The sequence below is a fragment of the Mya arenaria genome, chromosome 3 (assembly GCF_026914265.1).
Source record: "Mya arenaria isolate MELC-2E11 chromosome 3, ASM2691426v1".
Taxonomy (NCBI): Eukaryota; Metazoa; Mollusca; class Bivalvia; order Myida; family Myidae; genus Mya; species Mya arenaria.
This window is the reverse complement of record NC_069124.1, coordinates 15,481,211-15,504,500: the sequence shown is the minus strand read 5'-3', so window position 1 is coordinate 15,504,500 and position 23,290 is coordinate 15,481,211. Positions and strand designations below refer to the sequence as shown.

General features: G+C 33.6%; 1 protein-coding gene across 2 annotated transcripts; it reads left to right on the top strand.

Annotated features, from left to right (window-relative positions):
* The first annotated feature begins 348 nt into the window (after nucleotides 1-348).
* On the top strand, nucleotides 349-15,420 carry LOC128228457 (sulfotransferase 1C2-like). 2 transcript variants are annotated; one of them, XR_008259924.1, is made up of 4 exons: nucleotides 349-583; nucleotides 10,995-11,081; nucleotides 14,542-14,725; nucleotides 14,896-15,420. XR_008259924.1 is itself a non-coding variant. In XM_052939777.1 (4 exons), exons 1-4 carry the CDS (start codon nucleotides 472-474, stop codon nucleotides 15,000-15,002), a joined length of 459 nt encoding a protein of 152 aa, XP_052795737.1. In that variant the 5' UTR covers nucleotides 349-471; the 3' UTR covers nucleotides 15,003-15,420. The 2 variants fall into 2 exon arrangements, 1 of the variants encoding a protein (XP_052795737.1); XM_052939777.1 differs by having other exon boundaries at nucleotides 14,573-14,725.
* Nucleotides 15,421-23,290: the final 7,870 nt, after the last annotated feature.

The window sequence follows — 23,290 nt, the reverse complement described above, 5'->3', positions numbered from 1 at the left end:
TGTGTGAACATTTAACAAACGTGATAACGTTAACTTTTCTATACGATTTATTTCTGTCAATTATCTATACGAACATTTTTCATCAATAAAATCTATGAGAAAATATGATTCTTACACTGTTAAACTGTTGAGCAAAACAGGGCTGACTAGTGGGAAAATGAGTTGAGTAAGTAAATGAATTATGACGTAACTATTTCCCTAAAGCTGGGGCCTTCTGCTACCTAAACGTTTAGCTGCTTCACACATTTTCACCGAGATGTAATGCACACAGTGGAAGTTAGTAATGCAAAACACATGCGAAATCAAGTTCAAATTATACAGTGTAGCGTGTTTGGAGATAAAGCTTGATTCTCATCATTCTGTGGCTTCGTGTTGTTGATTCTTTGGATGTAACCGTCACTTGATAAATGTGCGAAATTCATAATAACTGGTGATTAATGATTCTTCTGTTGTTTCCTAAACTGGTTAACAATGGCTGAAGAAATATCGGCTCCTCAAACTTTGTTTGAATATGAATATGACCGATTTGAAGCGATGTACACATTTGACGACGACATCCGGCTTTGTGGATACCCTAGACCAGGTGAGTTCTACTGAGATTCAATGTGTTGGATAATTATATAAATATTGACTCAAACTAAAGCAAAGGTAAATGAATAGCTGTACTGACGGATATAGTATATTTGGGTCGACTTTGCCTGATGCTGGAATACTGCATAAAACATCACGGTTTTTTCATTAAAAAGGAATTCAAAAAAAAGTAGAGCGCGATAAATGGATTTTTATCTCTTTGTAGTTATATACCTGATATAGTAATTTTGAAATTACTAGACAGAACCTCAAATTAACATTATTTTATCATATGATTATATATATCATATTACAGTTATTTACTTTGAGTAGTCTAGTGTGTGGCATGATATAGAGGACATTTGTTGATTTCAGTGTCAGATCGTATTTCATTTAACCAAGTAACATATAAAGACCTGTTTTCACAAGTTGCGAAACTACGAGTTAAATTAAATTTCATTCTATAAAAACGAGAAGCAAAACACGATCAAACATTGAATCACTATTAGTAGGATTTTAATATGCTTGGTTTCGGGGTTTTATTGGTATTTCATTTTTATAAAAAAACACACCCTTTTCTGTGTTATGAACGCCGCTACACACGAGATAACCCTCACGCAACTTTTTGACAGCTGATGACTTTGCTGTCAATTCAATATCCGGTCAGTGGATAAATTGTTTCAAGATATTTTGTACAATTTGTCATTTACTCGTGTTTTAGGGCTAACAGTTTATAAATATTCACCTGTGACATTTTATTTTTGCCTCTTTGTTCATATTTACTGGAAATACACGAAATATTTTTTATTGAACAGAGCATGCCGTCATAAACAAAAACAAACACAGGTCGCCATTAATTGAATGCGCATTTGGAAATGTCGAACGAGTTTTGAAATAAAAAAAATGCGAATAAACATTGGTTTAAAACAGTTTCTCTAGTTTTGGAGTTTATTTTAGAATACACTTGTAGACAGTCACAACTCATTGTCAGAGATAAAACTGAATCGCTTGAAGACGGGTCATTTTCCAGACAAAGACTGAAGTCATAAAGATATGAACATATATTTGCTTAATTGTACAACATTAAATATATGTTTGAGCAACATCTGTTTACTTTTGTTATTTGTTTTGTACGAACAAAAATCTTCGAACACTCAGCTTCATATTAAAAAGACAGTTTAAAAAACATTAAAAATATTAACTTGAATAAACGGTCAAGGGATCTCTTTCAAAAATATCTTTTCTGAACACATACATACTTTTAATATCTTTTAATTACTTCGGCAATATCAACAAGTTCAAATGTGATTAATTTAGTTTGGATTAAGGGGAAGTAATTTCCCTTATTTTTCAAATAAATCCAAAAGTTGATATTTACACACCTTAGTTTGCATTGAAAATATTCAATTTATATTTTCAAGGTTTTTTTTCACTGATAAAACTTCTTGTTTGATCAAAAATCATAAAATTAATAATTATATCGATTCTGGACTACTAAAAATTCAAGATCAAATTGACGAGAAAGGATCAGTCATATAAACTAGGGATGGCAATTGTAGTAAAAGTGGTACTCGAGTACTCGGACAATCTTTCGATCGAGTACTCAGGTACTCGTAATTACTCGGATAACTTGAATTAGTTTTCGGGGTAACATGTTTGTGTATACATGTATCGGTCATGTACATTGTGTGTTGGTCGTAATATTGGCCATTTCATCTTCAAATTAGACTGTCATTATGTACCGTAACAGAGAAATCAATAAAAAACAAATTAATTCATGCTTTAAATTGTCGTTTTTATTTCATTATACACGTATATGTGTTCTACAATATAAATGGAAAGTAAAACTCGTAATATGTTCGAGCGTCTAGATGATCGAGACTACATTCAATAATGAGCAACATTCAGAATTACAATAAACGAAATTTTCTATAAATAGTTCAGTTGTTTACTCTACGAAATACTATTTGAAATGACAGCTTTGTTGTTTTCCTCATAAATATTCATTTTTCTAATATATCCACCATTGAATTGTGATAATCAATGCAAATATTACGCCCATTTAGGAATCATTGCACGTAACGGTCGTTCCTAATTCGCTCATCATCGTCTATTGTTTGATAAAAACACACTAATTGGTATACCAATACAATTCTGTATGAGATGTACCGCTATCAAAACTTTGCTAATTGACATCAGTGCTATTTACAAATTACGGCCCCTTGTTTACATTTTGTAACTATCACATCAACTGTCAAGAACTTCTAAAAACATACACTAAAAGGGAAATCCTTGAAAGGCAAAAATATTTTCCAAAACTTAAAGATTTAAGTTCTTACTGGATTTAAACTGTTAACTAATAATTATGAGAATAACCATAATGTCATCGCTTTTAATGACAATTTTAAGGCTCATATGGACACATCAGACCAAAAGGCCAATATGAAATGACCAAATTAATAACATAATAAAATAATAAACCACGTGGCGGCTGTAATTATGTAAGATAATAATAACCGTACACCTTTTTAACCGTGTAAGGTAATTTCCACGTCATCTATGCCAGTTGTAGGTGTCGAGATAAAACTTGATACAGGGACATCGCCAGATTCGGGAGTGGTAAAGTTTTCTGTTAGCGGGGAATGGGGCGTTATCTGCGATATGAACTGGACTAATATGGACGCCAGGGTAGCCTGTCGGCACTTGGGCTTTAAAGACGGTTATGTTGGTATCAAGGTTATCAAATTATTAGAAACAGGTACAATACTCACAAAATGGTACTCCTTAAGAAATTATTTTAAAAACTCAGGCAATGTTGTATTCATTAGAATTATTTTTTTCTGTTATTTTGTTTAATAGGATATGACGATTATGTTTAAATCAATGAGTGACAATTTTAACAATTAGTATGTTTTAATAACGTATGTGACCAACATCTTAAATGGTGGTTTGATCTAATATGTGTGTTTAAACTCTTGTGTTTGTAGGGCGTTTATGGTTGTACAACATTGATTGCACCGGGGTAAAGCAGTCTATATTCTCCTGTCCGGCACATTTCAATGTTACGAACCAATAGTACAATGCTTACCGCTTGCCGTACGTTTTCTGTTCAAAAAATGGTGCGGTCACATTTGCATTTGTTTAAGTTTACAAAATTAGCTGTATTATATATTGTACAAGATAAGCTTACTTCTGCATCTGTTTAGTTCGCTCAAAATGGAAGGGTCTGACAAAGAATCCCTAATCGGGATCGTTCCGGTGCCTATAAATGAAGCAGAAGTATTGTGTATTCATACATTTTCTATGTTTGGAAATTGTACGAATTTGTGATAAAAAAAGAAAACCTAATTATGCTTAATGAATATGCTTTTATTGATGTAAAATCATACTTAAAAAATACGAATGTATAGTTCTGAAATGTTGCAATATGCGTTTTTATGAAATGATAATTAATTATCAACATTGTCTAGTCGTAACAACTTTCTTATCACTCACATAACTATTATCGTTACCAGTTCGTCTCCAATCCAGTGTGACATTTGGAGTAGTTAAGTATGGGACAGGGATAACTATCACCTTGTGTGTGCGGAAGGTTTTGATGTTCTTGCTGCACAAGCAGTGTGTCGATCTCTTGGGTTCGCCTACGGGACAAGCATATGCTGCTCCGCTTTCGGAAGGATGGAATACATCATTGTTTATAGCAATATGAAATATATTGGTATCTAGTCAGATTTACTCGAATGCAATTATGTTCAATACGTTCCCAACTGCACTTGTGGACATTACACCTATGTAGCGTTATCAAATAATCCTGAAAATGAAGGTTTGTTGAAGCATTTTATTCGTTCTCACGTTTGATCATACCAACGTATACAGTTTGTTACTTGAACAATTTTCTAAATAGTTATTCAAACGCTTCTGTTTAGAAACAATTTAAACAGTTCACAATTGTCTTCTTATCAAACGTCCGATTGTGTTTTAATCATGTTTGTTCGGAGTGCGATGATAAACAGTTGTTCGGGTTAGTTGAAGTGTCAATAATGTAGTTGTCTTTACCTGTTTTTCATAAACAACTGAGTCTCAAAGCATTCTTTACAGATTATAAATTAAAGATACATCCATCTGGAAAAGTAACCACTAGATATTTTGATAATTCGGGCTTTATCTGCGCTAATGGTTTTGACGATAAAGAAGCGACAGTTATTTGCAAGGAGATGGAATATAAAGGTGGATCTGCGTACTTCCATTCAAGGCATGCGAAATATACAATAGTCCCTCTTCTAAGTATATCAAATATTTTACTATAATGGAATTCCGATTGAGGCGAACGGTTTCCGTTTCAAATATATCTCGGAGTTTGGTTATCATTGATGATTTACTGTTTAGATAACACTCATTCTGTATGATTAAATGTTTCCAGTATTAAACTGAATAGAGTTAATATATCAAAGCAATGTTAGCAAATATTGCTTGCAAGGGAAACAAAAAGAATCTAGGAAAATGTGAAATAATCTGTTGGGGCTCAGTTGGTTCTTGCGATGATAACAGAATACCTGCAGTTTACTGTTACAACAAATCGGGTACATACGTTTTTTGTTGTTGAGCTTAAGCTTAGTTTAGGTCATGCGTACCTAAGCATATGTCTAGCTTAGGCTGCTCTAGATTGTTTTACCAATGGTTCTTAACCTTATTTCTGGATACGGATATTTCAGCAAAAGTTAGGCTACGGCTGCTCAATGTTAATGTTTCATGCTACGAGTTTTTAACAGTTTAGGCGAAGCTTACTTAACATTGTTCTAGGCTACATCAATTAAACTTAGTATTGACCGTTGTGTATTTAAGTTTTGTTAGGGTTACGCTTCCGTATTTATAATTTCATCCTAGCTTACAGGTACTTGAGTTTTATTATAGGCTCCTATGTAGCTAAATTTAACTGATTGCTAGTTATGGGAAAGAACGCTTGCATTTGGCTCTAAGTATTTGAGGCCACGGATATATACGAGTTATAACGCATAATTGTGTTGAAGCATGTCTCGTCTTCGGCCATGTCGATTTCTTGTATTCTTTGGATACTAATTATGTTTATTGTAAATTTGGAACAATTAATGTTTATGACCAATGCCAGTACTAACCAGTACTACATTTTTACTTCACGTTTATTGATACGACAAAACGGTTACTGAACGTTATTTAAGGCTCCAATCATGGTACTTTCTTGTCTTCTTTATCATGATAGTTTTACATTTGTTATCTGCTGTTATTTCCTTTTGAAATATACACAACATAGTTCATGCATTTTACGGGTACAAGGGTGTTAATTTAACATTTGCAAACACCACTTATCTTTAACAATAATGAACATCATCGACTAATATTTCATAGTGTTCCATGATATCTACGTGTTAATTTATTTCCTTTAAATACAGGTTTCGCTTTCGCATAAAGACATCTACTATTTCTTGAAACGGTATACCTGTAGCTGTACATATATTCAAATATATTAAATGTATAAACAAACAACCCAACAGAATTAAAGAAGTACATCCTCGTTCACAATTCCCGGCTTCGTTTTCAGCTTTCGGAACATTTGGAACACGGCTACTTTCAATGTTTCCCATGACGTGAAAAAACAATGGTCTTTTTTATTAATTGTGCATAGTTATGTTCGGATCAAATGTTATATCGGCTGAAAATGAATTCCCCAATAAATGTCCTTCTCTCTTATATGTAATACCCAAAGTAATAATTCAATCCTGCAATAATTTATAGTGTTGTCAGACTCTTCCTTTTTTCTAATTCAATGTATATCACATGAGTAAAATAATCAGGCAGTATCTTTGAAAATTGATCGATGAAAATTAAATTTTGAATCTCAGACAATAACTATTGTATGAAAGTGACAGAAAGTAAATACAAAATATATATTGACTACTTGTTTAAATGAGTTGTGATTTTCCATATGATGACTGTATCAAATGAAACTCGTCATTGCCAAAATATGCTTCGATTTACGATTGCTTGGCCTTAAATTAGGTTCTATTGTGTCGTCTGAAGAATGAATCAGATGAAAATGTTTTCTTTTGTTATTCTGACCTTAGAGGAGACATGGACATTCACATCTGGAAAATTTCTTCACAGACAATCATGTGGATATTTTCCCAGTAATCCTAGTTATGCCCCGAAGGTGAGCATATTAAAATCGCACCGTCCGTCCGTCCGTCCGCCCGGCTCTGTAACTTTCTCTTGTATGGACAGATTTCAAAATAACTTGCCACATGTGTTCCACATACCAAGACGACGTGTCGCGTGCAAGACTCGTGTCCCTACCTCAAAGGTCAAGATCACACTTAGTGTTTATTCACAATGGAGTGCTGCATATAAAGACATAGAGTAAAGGTTGTCGTGTCCGGGCTGTAACTTTCTCTTGTATTGAAAGATTTTAAAATAACTTGCCACATGTGTACCACATACCAAGACGACGTGTTGCGTGCAAGATCCGTGTCCCTACCTCAAAGGTCAAGGTCAAACTTAGTGTTTATTTACAATGGAGTGTTGCATATAAGGACATAGAGTATAGGTTGTCGTGACCGGGCTGTAACTTTCTCTTGTATTGAAAGATTTTAAAATAACTTGCCACATGTGTTCCACATACCAAGACGACGTGTTGCGTGCAAGACCTGTGTCCCTGCCTCAAAGGTCAAGGTCACACATAGTGTTTATTCACAATGGAGTGTTGCATATAAGGACATAGAGTATAGGTTGTCGTGTCCGGGCTGTAACTTTCCCTTGTATGGACAGATTTTAAAATAACTTGCCACATGTGTTCCACATACCAAGACGACGTGTCGCGTGCAAGACCCGTGTCCCTGTCTCAAAGGTCAAGGTCACACATAGTGTTTATTTACAATGGAGTGCTGCATATAAGGACAAAGAGTATAGGTTGTCGTATCCGGGCTGTAACTTTCCCTTGTATGGACAGATTTTAAAATAACTTTCCAAATGTGTTCCACATACCAAGACGACGTGTCGCGTGCAAGACCTGTGTCCCTGCCTCAAAGGTCAAGGTCACACTTAGTGTTTATTCACAATGGTGTGCGGCATATAAGGACATAGAGTATAGGTTGTGTCCGGGATTAACTTTTCCTTGTATGGACAGATTTTAAAATCACTTGCTACATGTGTTCCACATACAAAGATGACGTGTCGTGTGCAAGACCCATGTCCCTACCTCTAAGGTGAAAGATACACTAAGTGTTTATTCACAAGGGAATTCTGAATATAAGGACATAACAGTGTAGGTTGTCAAGTATGGGTGGTATTGTTTGATGTTCAGAAGCAATTTAAAATAACTTGCCATATTTATTTGACACGTAAAGGCAAGATCAACTTTTCATGTACTGACCTTGTTCGTAGGTCAATGTCACATTCGGGGGCATTCGTCACATACTGTGACAGCTTTTGTTATTTAATAATAATTACAAACAAAAACAAAATAAACAAAACCACGCTATGTTTTCACTTGTGTACCTGGTCTATAGTAATGATGTGAACATAGGAAAATAGTATTCTTGTTTATGTTGTGTTAATATGTCACTAAAATGCTTTCATTTAACATTTTAGTCACAACCAAAGACCAACTTGCCTATTTATATTATTTGTTATAATTCATTGTTTCAAACATTGAACTAACAATTTGATATTGCTCAATTTTTTTTTTAATTTAAGTCTCTCTCTTCCAAACAGTGACACTCGTAAGAAGGATTTTTGACATATTAACATTTTTTCTCTCCTTTAACGGATAATTGAGTAAAGAATCGTAAAAAATCTGTTGCTATCTGGCCGAATTATTATGAGATCTTACACTGAATAAACTATACAATAATGTTACATACTATAAAAATAATTATCCTCTTAAGTTTTAACTTATATACATGTACAATCATACAATAATGTTGACGAGAGTGCTTATGCCATCTAGAGCATGGCAAAAAAGTTATCAAGAAATGGTCATATAATACCTGTTTCAAAACATCATCAAAGCGAGAACTTATCTCAGACATTACCACCTTTTGTTCCAGGTTTTCGTGCAAAACAGACATTGTAAAAGGTATCATAGTAAAGCTATAACATGTTTAAGCTCATAAATTTGACTTTTGGATGTCTGGATGTTTGGATGTTACTTTTGTATCATCTTAAAAGGTTTTATGTCTAGAAGAAGAATATGTGAAAAAAGGAATATCCTCATGCAGACAAGCTGTTGTGGTCTTGTAACTGTATTAAATAGTTAATAAGTGGGATTTAAGTAGAAGCTACAATATTTATTTTCTGTCAGTTATATTACAGACAACTCATCCGCAACCAATATCCTTCAAATGAAAAAAAAAACAGGTATGAGGTTACCATGCACCAAATGATACTTTGTCATGATCTATATGAATCTGCTCAATGTGTATAAGCACAATTCCAGTGATACCCCATACTTTACTAAAACATGTGGACCTTGATAACAATGTATAAACAATTATAATATCGGCAACCCTCATAATTGAAAATGTTCACTCACGCTTAAGCACTCCTGTACATTTTCCAAAATCGATTTGTTGGTGCCGTATCCTTTGAACAGTTAATTATTTTTAACCAAATACTACACTGCTCAGTAGTTCATTTCATTTTGAATCTTAACCCTATTTTTTTCCAAATAAGAAAGGGTTAAAAATAAGAAGGGGTGTTAACCATACGCATAGTCAGGGCTTCGTGAAACACCCCGTTTTGTGAAATATATTATTTCCACATTTTTCTAGTATATGTATCAATGATTGGGGGTGATTTTACTAATCTGAAAGGAAATTTGCATTAGAATTCAAACAAAGCAGTTTGATTTTATACCTATGTAAGTGGAATAAAAATGCCTCTGTCTCGAGACAAATTGTGTGATTGTTAAATTGTTAAACTCAATAAATATGACTATTTTTGTTTGCTGAAATTGAACAAACATAATTATTCATGAGTGCTATTACGCATTTTATACTCTGTTTCCTCAATCAATATGTCCATAGGTGACGTAACTGTAATAGTGGACCTCTATGTTATACATTTGACTCGAATAATACGACACAAATTTCAACACACTTTCCGCCATATTTTAGTTTCAATCTATTAAACAGCCATGCTTGTAGTTGATATATGTCATGGTGTCGGTCAGCACCAGCAGCATCCATTTTAGGTCATTTACTCGCACGCAGCCAATCTGTCACACAGACATAGTGATGCATGGTAATAGAAGACGCTCTCGCGAATAAAGTACACCTGGGAGGAAATGTGTGCCCGGTATGGGCCTGGAGCCCATGAGCACCATTACACCAGCACGTTTCTCCAACCAACCAAGCACCCGCCGGTCCATCCTTACCCGTACCCACACACTGTACAATGTCCATATCTTTAGTATCTCTCACAAGACACTATGTATGTTTGCTGAAGGGGACACCCCTACCGAACATTCCGGTAAAACTTTTTAGTATACTTCTCTTGCACAGAATCAACATTATTTTAGTAGTTGTTTATTTATCAATCAGCCATGCTGATGGTTTGACATATGTTATCATTGTTTGACTATTTGTTTGAGTCACAATGAGTTAATCTCCCACAAACTCTAACCATACCTCAGTCATAGTGATTTCAAATAAAATTATTACATCATAATTATCATACCCATCTCAACTGTCAAACTGACAGTATAGACAACAACATATTTATACAGGACGTTTTACGTGACCAACTCTGCTAAGTGTTGACAAAAATCGAAATTATATCTGTAATCAAGGAGGAATGCATTCTAAATTATGTCCGAAATGTATTCCAAAATCCAACAATGCCCGTCGATGATGACCTAAATCCTCACCATCGTGTGTATGCATATTTTTATTGAAAAATTGAATACAAAGTATTTTTCTCCCAAAACATAAAGGGTAATTATTTGTTTGTGTGTTATTTAACTACACTGTTCGTATTATTTGTTAATAACTATACTTTAAAGAATGTTGATAATTGCTGGAGAACAATATTTTGCATCTAATATTCTTCCTTTTTCCATGTTTATATTTTTACTGCCTAATTTACGATGACGAACACTCTCGAATGCAGTTTTATCACGCCCTGATTAAATTTTGGTTTTCGGCATTCATGCGCTTTTTATAATTTATTGACCGGATAATAGTGGTTTCATCAAATTCACGTGTTTTTATGCTCAGAGTGGTTGAACTTTCAAAGGAAATTAAGGCTAATTGTAAACGCGTATACATATAGCCTTAATAATGTCGGCCGATAAAATGATTTCCATTCATAATCATTTCATTTGTGCATGAATGTTTTGACTTCACGTGTATATGTATATTTATTTAGAAAATGTTCATTTAAACACATTGTAGGTGTTGATGCCGTTGAAGAGCTAAAACGACCACGAACTGTTAAATGCCATCTTCCTTCACAAACAGCTTTAAGATGGGAAAGGGAAGGTAAAAGTTATATCTTTATCTTTAATGTTTCTTAGATAACATTTTTCACTTTTAAGCGAGCGGTTTTTGACAAAGACGAAATTAACAACAACAATCAAAGTTTATGAAAATTTCAAAATTTGAACTTGGTTTCCGGCACATTAAAGCAACGTTTAAGATTGCAAACAGGACACGTTTGCGCTACCCACCTTATTTTTCTAGATCAAATGTAATAATTGTAAGTGTGCATTTTGTTTTCCTTAAGGCGTTATGTTTTTTTTTCTTTAAGTGTTTGGCTTGCCTATATTTGTATTCATTTTAAAGATGTATTGCTTAAAGTTTATGCAACTGAGCTTGTCCCTGTAAGTTCAATCATTTGATTGCAATGCAAGGCATTTCACTATCCGCGCTCTGCTTGTAGACCAAAATGTAAAAATAACATCTCTGCAAGAAATAATGTATGTTAGTGCAGTTTCGAGTCCACCCTCTAAGCAGGGTTTTATACTTGTATGTTTGACCAATGGTCTTGTGGTAGTTGTTGTCATTGTATTATTGGCTCCAATTTAAGTATTTAAAAAAGGACACACATTTGGTTGGTCATCTTTGTCTGACCAGTTTGAAACTGAGGATAAAGTCGCTTTGAACCGCTCCACACGGGGAGCATGAGTCAACAAAACGCAAGGTAATTTTTAACAAATATCTTGGACATTTGTAACCGTATTCGTGTCACCATATAGACCAAGTTTATTATACGCTCAGGCCACAACAAATTGATCATTTGATTGTCGGATTGCAGCACCTAGAATTCGAAAAAAAATGCGCCTGCACATATTATTTGGCCGCGCGTATTTTTTTTTTGTATACTTCTGAATTTCCCCTATTTTCTGAATTTCTTTTACTTCAGATTTAAACCTGCAACGTCGACTTAGTCGTTTTTTAAGGTATTTCCATGCTTTACATTCTTCGCGAGCAAACTTTCCTCGTGTCAGGACAAAATCAGGTCCGGGTAACCGTAAAACAGCTGATATTTGTTGAGGCATATTTGGCAGGAAGCACCGTTTTTAATCATTTCCGGTATTAATTTTAGCTTACTAAATCAGTTTTCGTAATGTAAAATACACATTTTAAGTGAAAATCAGTTTCATAGTCAATGGATTACAGTCTTCAGTAAACAACAGCAGTTTCACAGCGTTGAAGGCAATAGTTATCTTTGTGTGTTTTAAGTAATTCATTGTTTTGTACTCAAAATTTGGTGCTAAATAATAACTAAATCAGATTTTGAGTGCAAAACTTCTATTTAAATTTACGCTGGACACATGACTTACAACCATTGAACATGTTTTCGTGAGTTTTTGCTTTTTTAAATTAAAATGCATTTCTTACTATTTATATACTCGTAAGTGTTATAAACAGATAAAAAAAAGTCTGTATTTACACATACAGTATTAAAATAACATCAGTAAAATCAGAAAATAAAACCTTTTATAAGTATAATGACTGTTTTAATTTTCTAAATTCTTTGATCTTATGCACCAGTCAATTGCAGCCAGGGCCCGCCCAGGTCCATGTGTATACCGGGGATAGCAGGGGAAATGGGCCGTGTTTTTACATGTATCTTCGAGGTGGCCCCGCATTGCCGGGTGGATGCTGTGTTTTTGTCTTCCAGCCAAATTAAGCGTGTAATGGGCCTTACCAAGAGTCCCTTGGGTGCGTGGGCATTTGGCGAGGGTTTCACGAGCAGTTTGTCACCACAAGGCGGGGACTTTGCCCTGGCTTGGCTGGACCGAAAGTCAAAGTCCTCGCTATTCCCCGGACCTGGGGGGCAGGTTACAATTGACTGGTGCATTATCGCACTTCATATCTTTGATCATCTAGTGATAAAGAGGCCTGTTTCTTACAGGCATTGAAGCTATGAAGGCTGCTTTGTTATTGTTTTTCAAGGCACGGACCTACGTGGTCAAGGCGTGGTCTTGAAACGGAAACATCTTTAATCCAACCCCTGCACTTAATATAATGACAATTGCCATGTCAATGTCACTACAATTTTATCGTGTGATTCAAGAGGGTCAAATTCAGACCTGACCCAATATTTAGAAATGCTCAAATGATGAATTACTCTTACTTTTCCAAAAAGGTTTTTTGTGATAGTAAGTTGGATTAGTACGGAATGAATACAATAGTTGTTCTTTTTGGATAATTGCACGTTACTGTGAGGAATGCTGTCTTTACAATAATATCAACATTTAAATTGCTAATGGAATGAAAGTTAATAGTAAAGCACTGGATCTTATTGCCATTTGTTAAATATTGAGACAGATTTTCATGTGATACAATCAAAACCTTTTCATTTATAACTGAGAACCTTTTTTGCAATTAAAAAGCATTTTTTAACATAGTTGTATGATAAATTTGATAAGAAATATACATTTTTTATTTTTCGCTCGCTCGCTCCTACTTTTTTTGGTAAAATCTGTAGAAAAAATGATCAATTTGTTGTGGCCTCAAAAAAAAATTGTTTCCATTTTCATATGGATATGGTCTCATTGTAGGATGTTTATACTTCCCGCAACCCAAAGGACTTTGTCCAGTCTTTTTTATAGGCTCATGGTGTGCTATTACCAGCTCGACGATTTTGAACAAAGTATCTTTATAACGTATCTAATCGGCAATGCACATTTGTATCACATATCTCTTCGCAGAAAAATAATGTTGGGTTCATCGTTTTGATATTTAATCGCTGTGCATAAGAATCAGAAACATCATTCACATATTGTATCAAGAAAGACGTGGTGCCATTTAACAAGCTGTAGATTTTGGTTGCTAGGGCTGTGATATAGTTAATATAGCAATACATAAAATAATTGATATAACATGCCAACCCGCAATCCCACATTTTTCAGTGTTTTATTATCACATCTAAAAACACTTTCATGAGATAAAAAGTCGTTGTGTAAATATTAACTTGTGTTTATGCGTAATTGGACTCTTCCGTCATATTTATAACACCAATACGTTATGACATTTTATATTATGCAAATTCTTGTGCGCAGTAAACAACATGAACAACTCAAACGGTTGTAAGAAAAATATGACTTGGTATCTTAATAGTATGGGCATTACAACATACCGCAACGCAATTTTTAAATTAAGTAGACAAACTTTACTTTAGGTGTATATTAACATCCAAATGATTCTTTGTGTTTATTAACATTTGCGTTGAATGTTCACATGGAGATGCACGTGAACCGGACGGCTAGTTGTTGGTAATCTAGCACTTTAGAGCTAGCGATTATCGAATCGACTATAACCGTTCATCAAATCGTGTATTTCCGTACTAATTATTGGTATGAAATATCATTATAGGGTTAATACATGTTTTTGATCCAGATGCCATCAGAACGGTTAACAGCCCTAATGCGTAGCAAGGGGGCTTAAAGGCTTATGGGGCTTGTATTCTTCGTTTTAACAAATTCCCTTTCAGGATTTGTCCAAGGCAGATAAAAATATTGCAGGCTTTCTAGGCAAGTCCCTAACGGAAGATGACGTCACAAAGATCAGTGCTCAATGTCACATAAAACAAATGAGCCAAAACCCGACAACAAATGGAGAATATTTTTCCAAGTACATGCACGCAAGGGACGGCGTTGGAAAATTCATCAACAAAGGTATCACTTTGTTTAAAAATAATACGTATTATATTAACATGGTGAGTAAGGACATTATTTTCGACTAAATATAACCCTTTCTTTGCTAATGTTAATATTAACCATCGTTTCAATGTAGTCTTATCTATTAAATATTGTTATAATTTTTACAGTCTATGTTTTTTTTACAGGACAGCCGGGGATCTGGCGAGACATTTTATCATCGGAAATGAGTGACAAGCTTGACGTGTTGATTAAAAGATTGGACGGATCTGGACTTTCATATGGTTTTTGTTAACGTGTTAAAATATTTTCTAATATATTCAATCAGAATGTTTATGAAAAAGAGTACTTGTTTTATGTGTCAAACATAAAATCTGTGTTGAAGTTTTACGTACAATTTTCAAAAATTGCACTAGAAAGAGTGTAATTAAAAAAAAATAATGTGATGTACAATTGATCTGCTGTAAATAGTAAAATATGTATCAGTATATGTGCGTGTTTGGTGGACATTTTTGGTGTGTAAGTATACACAAAATAGTATTTCCTTTCTATAAATGTGGATGGGAACGCGATTTTGATCATTGTGGCGCTAACGTGAATAACGAGAAAAGGTGAGAATAAAATCGCGCACTTTTTTCCCCTTGATTTTTCATGATATTTTCGAGCTTAAAACTTAGTTATTTGTTGTCAACATAAAAAAACACGTCAATTTCAGCAATAAACCCTCTACAACACTATTCGTTGACATTTAGTTGATCATAACCGTTTAATGTGTGTTTAATTTACCATAAGAGTTGGTCAGCTGACCTGTTCGGCTTTTATATTTAATATAGATTTATGAGTAAAATAAATATTCAGTAAACGTTGAATTTGCATATGATTTTTAAACTTCAGGATTTTAATCAGTAAACAAAAGCAAATGGTATTAAAAATATTAAGTTATTAGCCATGTAATACAACTCGGGAAACATCGGGTAACATCGACATATATCGCCACTCGCCGTAACAGATCGTGACGAACATCGGACGAATATTCGGCCTGTACCGGATGTTGCTATTTTTAGAAACAGAAGGTATTTCCCGGCTATTCATAGGTCAATAATGGAATTTCTACATCATAGGATTTGGAAACATTGTGATGTTTTTCTCATGAATATACGTTTAAAATAAATAAACACTAAAAGTACACGCTGACAGTTGATTACGATACATCTAACAATTTGAGTCATTACAGTTAAACATGGATTATAAGTGAAATATACGCGTAAGAGAAGATTTTCTCTCGAAAAAACGAACTGTCAACAATCGGCATGGAACTGGGATATTCGTATCAAAGGGCTCTGAATGTAAGTATCCTTGAGCAGTTTTGTACGTTTGTGTTCAAAAACGTTTGTTTTTTAATTTATCTTTGGAATTCTTAAATCATTTTTATTAGCTAAATGTTTAGACAGCATGTTCATATTTTACATGTACTTATGTACATGTTACATATTTTTATATGTACTTATGTACATAACTTATGTTTAAGATATAATATGAGTATGTAATCTTTAAATTGATTGTTTTATGTTAGAAAAATATTAGACTTAAAATTTTGTTTAAAAATGATGTGTTTTGGTACGTGACCTATTTCTAACATACCACAAAACATGTACATACCCGTTATTTGTTTACAAAATGCATATTTTCAAAATTAACCTGTGAAAAAAAGTTGTATGTGGTTTGGGGCTTGAAGCCGCATCTGCTAGGACACTTTTGACATTCATTGGCTTGGTGTAGATCTCGTTAAAACCCCATACTGTTGTGATTCATTATCAACCATATGCACAACAACTACACATTTGTGCCTACCAACCCTTACTCTTGGCTAAAACAGATTTTAGTGCAGAATGTATAATACTTGTGCATTTGTATTTTACGGTGGTAGTTTCTGCTGGTTGATAATTAGAAGTCTAATTTCTTCCAGGCAGGAAAATGACTGAATATTACATAGTCAACAACACTGGGTTATGAAGAATTCCAGCCTGCATTAAATACTATGTTGGATCCTTGAGAGCAGACTTGACAGCCATGTCCATCCACAAGGCCGTCGTATCTGATCGAGATGATGTGAGTATTTCATATAAAACATATTTGACTTGGTTTTTGTTTTTATAAACCTACGGTATTCAATAATCAAGTGGTGGTGGTGGTGATGGTGGTCAAGTGGTGGTGGTGGTGGTGGTGGTGGTGGTGATGATGATGATGATGATGATGATGATGATGATGATGATGATGATGATGATGATGATGATGATGAATTTTATTGATAAATTTAATAATTTTCTTTATATATATATATACATGTATGTATAAGCTTGTTGTTGTTTTTTCAAAGAAGAGAAATATTAAACTGTTTATATTTTATTTTGTATATGTATGGCAGTATAATTATCTATACTAATTAGTTAGAAAGGCTTTAAAGTACAACTTTTTTCCTTTACAGCACTAAACATTCATGATGGGTAAAGTACCTGAAGGTGCATGAAAACCAAATCAGCATTGACTCAGCATTGAGTTATCATCTGTGCACACACTACATGTACAAAGCATGGGAACAGACCAAACTTCAAATGTTGAAGAGTGAAGAATTATTGTAAAAAATACTGTTTGTTAGAATACCAATGACAAAATAAAACAAATATACATCAAATTACCCACAGAGATTGTTTACATGTTATAATATTAAAAAAAAAACATTAGTTGAGAACTTTCACTCTGATACTTTTGGAGGGGCGAGCCCACTTAGTGTTCTTGTTTCTTCACATATTTTAGTTTAAAAGTACACTCATTTGTTTCAAACTCTGTATTCTGAGTTAGTATCATAGGTAAAATTCATTTATTTGAAAGAGTACATTTTATGAATAAGTCCAATTAAGCTTTATATTTTTTTACAAGAAAAAGGTTGATTTTTAAGCATTTTATTAGCTATAAAAATGTATGGTAACATGACATTATGTATATTTTCTTCAAAACTGGACGGTAAACTATCATAAATTGTCTTTTAAATTGTTCAATAGACATCATAGATAATATTTAAAATGATTTCAGCAGCTTGTCTTATAGTTAACTATTTTTTTATGAATTTTATAAAACTGCTTTATATTTTCAAACATCGAAAAACTGCTCTTTTCCGAAGAATCATAAGATCAATCAAAATGATTTTTTCCATGTTTATCAATAATGTGTTCGTTTGAACTTTAGTTTTCTGTTAACTGAAGTTTGTTTTACCAGAAACTGTTGTGTTTATTTTATAATCTCTGATAATGCGAAAAAAAATCAAATATAGACAAAATATTTACTTGTCGCTCTTTGTAGCCCTTGGAGTTTGGGGGTGGGTGTAATGAAACATAAATAACTTTTTTAATTCATGGTAAAAAATCTTCAAAATTTGGATAAAAGTCCCATAGCGTACCGTGATTATAACTATGTTGTCGGTTAAAGCTTTTAAAAAAGTGCGTATTACGCGGCTAATACCTTAATTAAAAAATCAGTCCTTTTTCACCTTTTGTTAGCCTAAATTACGGAATCTACATCATAACTTTGTTATGGTCATTCCAATAATATCTATGTTAACTTATTGAACAAAGGTCCTTGCTTTCGCTATTAGAACGATTTCCCCAAAATGTAATAACTGTAATTTAGATTAAGATTAGTTGCTAAGTAATTCGCCAGCTACTTATTATGCTCTTGATCTTAATATAAATTAAACAAAATACCACATAGACCAGCTGGATTGGACAGTATTGCAGTTATGATTACAGTCAGTTTTAATGAAACCAATAGAGCTGTTTTAATACCTTGAATGCATTGTGTCCTTCTACAGAATCCCTATCTAAGAAAAAGCTCTACCATCTTCATCACAGAAATGTGGATACGTGATCCACAAGTGTATTCACGTTTGCGCAGGTAAATCTTAATTCGTAGAAATTAGAGTATATAAATACACAATTTCATATTTATCAAGATCATTAGTATGCATAAGTGCGTGTAGCAATTATTTATCCATGTTCGTATGGTATTATTAAAGAAAGTGTTTTAAACCAGTTTACATTTGACCCTAAATTAAATGCAAATACTCGTCAAGTATCCAACTGTATGAATATTATTAATTATTTGTTTGTGTCATCAATCAAAATTATCCATTCTTTAAATATTTAACCAACCAAATCATTTATATCTGCAATAAAGTCTTTTTCAACATGAGAAAAACGTCTCCAGTTATTTTAAAAATAAGCTGTTGTACTTTCACTACCCTACTCAATTTCCTAAAAAAAATAAGGAACAAGTTGCGGTGATCATTATTAGGGTATAATTGCAGTTTGGCTGGTTACAGTGTTTAAAATCCGAAGAACCAATAATTCATTGTTTCATTCAAGAATTAAATATAATAAATGACCTCGTATCATTTAAAATAATCTAACTGTATTTTTAACCCATTCTGTAAATGGAACCACCCGACCGTAATCGGAACCAGTTAGTCATATTAACTTCACAATAACGCGGGAAAATATCAACTACTTGAAAATCTTTTAAACGTACAATTGAAACACTTATTGATGAAAAAATGCAATTGACAATTATGCACGATCAAAAACAAAATAGGTTGAACCTTGCTTTTAATCCGGCTATCTGGAAGCAATACACGTCCACAAAAAGTAAAGCGTTTTAGTCAAAACTGTTCAGTTCACCCAAGACAACAAGCCTGGAAAAAGTGACAATGTTTGAGTCAATGTTTTGATATTATACATGAAACCCTGTTACACTGTTTCTCATGATCGAAAGTTAAATTTTCGCAACCAAACAACATATATTTTGATATGTTAGTGTATGCCTAAATTTGTATGAAATTACGAGAGTTACGTTATGTACTAGCCTTACGCGCACTGACGTCTGATGTTCAATGAAAAATATATATCATTTTACTCATAAATCTATATTCGTAGACAGGAAATACTATTTTTTGTATTCTTACACACCAAAAATATCCACCAATCAGGCACGTATACTGAAACATATTTTTCAATTAACTGCAGATCAACTTTACCTCACATTTAATAATATGTTTTTAATTACACTCTTTCTAGTGTTCGACTCGTATAACAGTAAACATGAAAAATAATTATCTTGTTATTGTTTGTATTGTGTAAGCAGGCCCTGAAAAAACATAAATCAACATTTAAGAAAGTGCTAATCTATGCTATGTTAACTTTTTTTTGTCATATTAAGTGTTTCAATTGTACGTTTAAGGGATTTCAAGTGATTTATCTTTTCCCGCGTTATTGTGAAGTTAATTTGATAAACTGTTTTCGGTTACGGTCGGCTGGTTCTATTTAAAATACAGTTAGATTATCTTAAATGATACGAGATAATTTATAAACATTCTTAAATGAAACAATGAATTATTGGTTCTTCGGACTTCAAACACTTTAACCAGCCAAACTGCATTTATACCCCGATAATGACATTATCACCACAACTCGTTCCTTAATATTTTTTTAGGAAATTGAGTAGGGTAGTGAAATTACAACAGCTAATATTTTAAATAACTGGAGACGTTTTTCTCACATTAAAAAAGACTTCATTGCAGATATAAATGGTTTGGTTGGTTAAATATTTAATGAATGGATAATTTTGATTGATGGCGCAAACAAAAAAAATAATCATTTTCATACAGTTTGATACTGGACGAGTATTTGTATTCAATTTAGGGTCAAATGTAAACTAGTTAAAAAAACTTCCTTTAATAATATCATACAAACATGGATATAAAATAGCTACAATCACTTACGCATACTATTTCTCTTAATAGATATTACCAAATTGTGTCTTTCTGTGCTATAATTTCTACGAATTAAGATTTACCTGCACAAACGTGAATACACTTGTGGATCACGCATCCACTTTTCAGTGATGAAGAATTGGTAGAGCTTTTTCTGAAATAGAGATTCTTTGGAAGCACACAATGCATTCAAAGTATAATAACAGCTGTATTGGTTTCATTAAAACTGACTGTGATCATAACTGCAACAATGTCCACGCCAACTGGTCTAGGTGGTATTTTGTTTTAAGATATATTAAGATCAAGAGCATTATAAGTAGCTGGCGAATTACTAAGCAACTAATCGTAGTCTAAATTACAGTTATATATTTTTGAGAAATCGTTCAATTAGCGAAAGCACCCATAATGGTCATTTGTTCAATAAGTTAACACAGATATTGTTGGAATGATCATAACTATTTGAAGAGATGATGCAGATTGCGTGATTTATGCTAACAGACAGTGAAAATGGACTGATATACATTTAATACCAAAGCTATTTGCTTTTGTTTACTGATTAAAATCCTGAAGTTTAAAATGCAAATTAGAATAAATTCAACGTTTATTGCTGTGATTTCCGACATGCCATGAATGAGCGCTTTTCTGATGATTAAGTGTAAAGGACTCTATATGAAGAAAGGTGTATTATATTCGATTTCCCCTAAAGAAGTTATAGGCGAATATACAATAAAGTGCAGAAGAGGCGTTAGTTAAAGGCACTGCAATGCTTACTTAGTCTAGCATGTATGACCCGCAGATTTCTCGTTCCCTGGTAGAAGTAGGAAGAGCAAGTTGAAAACTGAAGAAACCGTTTAAAAGTTAAAAACTATTCTGGGAATGTTCTGGAAGGGCATTCAAAGCTTCAACATTAGAAAACAAGAAAAGCAATTATCGACAGCTGGTACGTGAAAATACAGTTCTGATAAAAGATAATTGAGGTGTGCGCAATTCCGAGAAATGAGAGTGTGAGGGATGGAAAAAAACATTGGGTCCATAGCGTTCTACATTTTATATGGGAGACAAATAAATCGAAAAGAGTGGACTAGCTATGCTCTCTTTGCATGACAGAAAAAATATTCATACTTTGTCCCTATGCAGCTAATTTGTTAAGCCTCGTTCATTCCTTTTTTTCGTCGTCAGTGCAGTTAGCCACCCAAATTAACTTAGCAAATTCAAGCCATATGTATGAAAAATTGATAAATTACCTGCTATCAAGTGGAAATGTAAGTTTGTTTTTTTTAAATTATGCATATTCATATACGGATACAATCTGAGTTTTTATACCATGTACAGCCACTATAAAGATTTAAGACAAGGTGCTTATTATTAAAAAGATAATTTTTGAAACTGCTTGCCATTCAAAAATGCTTAGGATAGATACGAGGTTATCGTTTTCATAGAACATAATGAGCATTGTTTTCGCTAAACTAAACGTAACACTATTTTATGAAAACTACAGAAACAAGTCAGGTGGTCAAAAAAATAAAAATAAACTCCGTTAAATGGCAAAGACCCAAACCCAGAAACAAAGAACACCAACAAAAACATCCAGAAACAAAAACGCATGGTCTAGCCGTAAAACAAAGGTGACTGAGGTATAACTTACACCTGGGACTGTTCACCGTCTCGAACGGCAGCGTTCAACCGAGTAGTGTTGTCATATGGATTGGCGGAAAATACTTGAACTTACGCTCAAGCGGTGACATCGTTGAGGAGTAAGAAATATATTTTGTGATTTGACATCTTTGACCCGATTTCATTTGTTTGTCATTTATATGCCACAGCTCATGCCACGGTTGTGTACAAGATATCCACCTCCTGCTGTCTACCATAGACGTGTTACAATTTTCAACTCCAGGAGATGAAGCTATTCTGTGTTAATTTCAAAAACATTCATTTCTGGAAGTTGCGATATTTCTCCACGTCGCGACATAATTCCTAGTCGAATTGGTTACACTAAAACGATCAAGGCATGCAGCATTTGTTCCACAATCTGCGCGGGGCCTTTACCAATTGCGCCGATTGAGTTTGTAACCTATGATGCTAGTTGCGTGACCTTTTTTTGACCGCTAAATATATATTGTGCCACTAATAAATTTTGATATGTGTTCTAGTGCTAATGTGCTGTTTAATTCTTCTAACCGCAAAGTGTTTAATAATACGGGCTCTAAACCGAGCGAAGATCGGTGGAGCCCTATAACGGCTAGATTTAGCACTACTTTCTGTCAAAAGTGCAACCACTATGAGCCTCAAAAAAAAAGACGTAAAGGTGATGGAACCAGTATTTTACCAGACGACACCGAATGGCATATGTCTAATGAAAATTGAAACTACGAGAATGTCGGCGATATATATATTGTTTTCACTTGTTTATTATTGATATTCAAACGCATTGTTTACCATTCTAAACGAAGGTCACTGTTCTGACAGTTCATTCTCAAGTAGTTGTCATTTTAGATTTTACAATATCGATACTGTTTAAATGTTTGACAATTGTTGATCGGATAGAAATTGCGAAGAATTTATTCATGTTGGATTACCGATTTAATAACGACAATGGATTACACCGGTACACATAGCAGAGCTTATCACGTACATGTACAGGTATGATTTTTTTTTTTTAAAAAGAACACTTTTCAGTAGATCATAAAATGAAAATATCAAGTTATAAAATTATGATCTGCGGTTGACCAGTTCAGAAATCGCTATTGCTGAGCGAGATA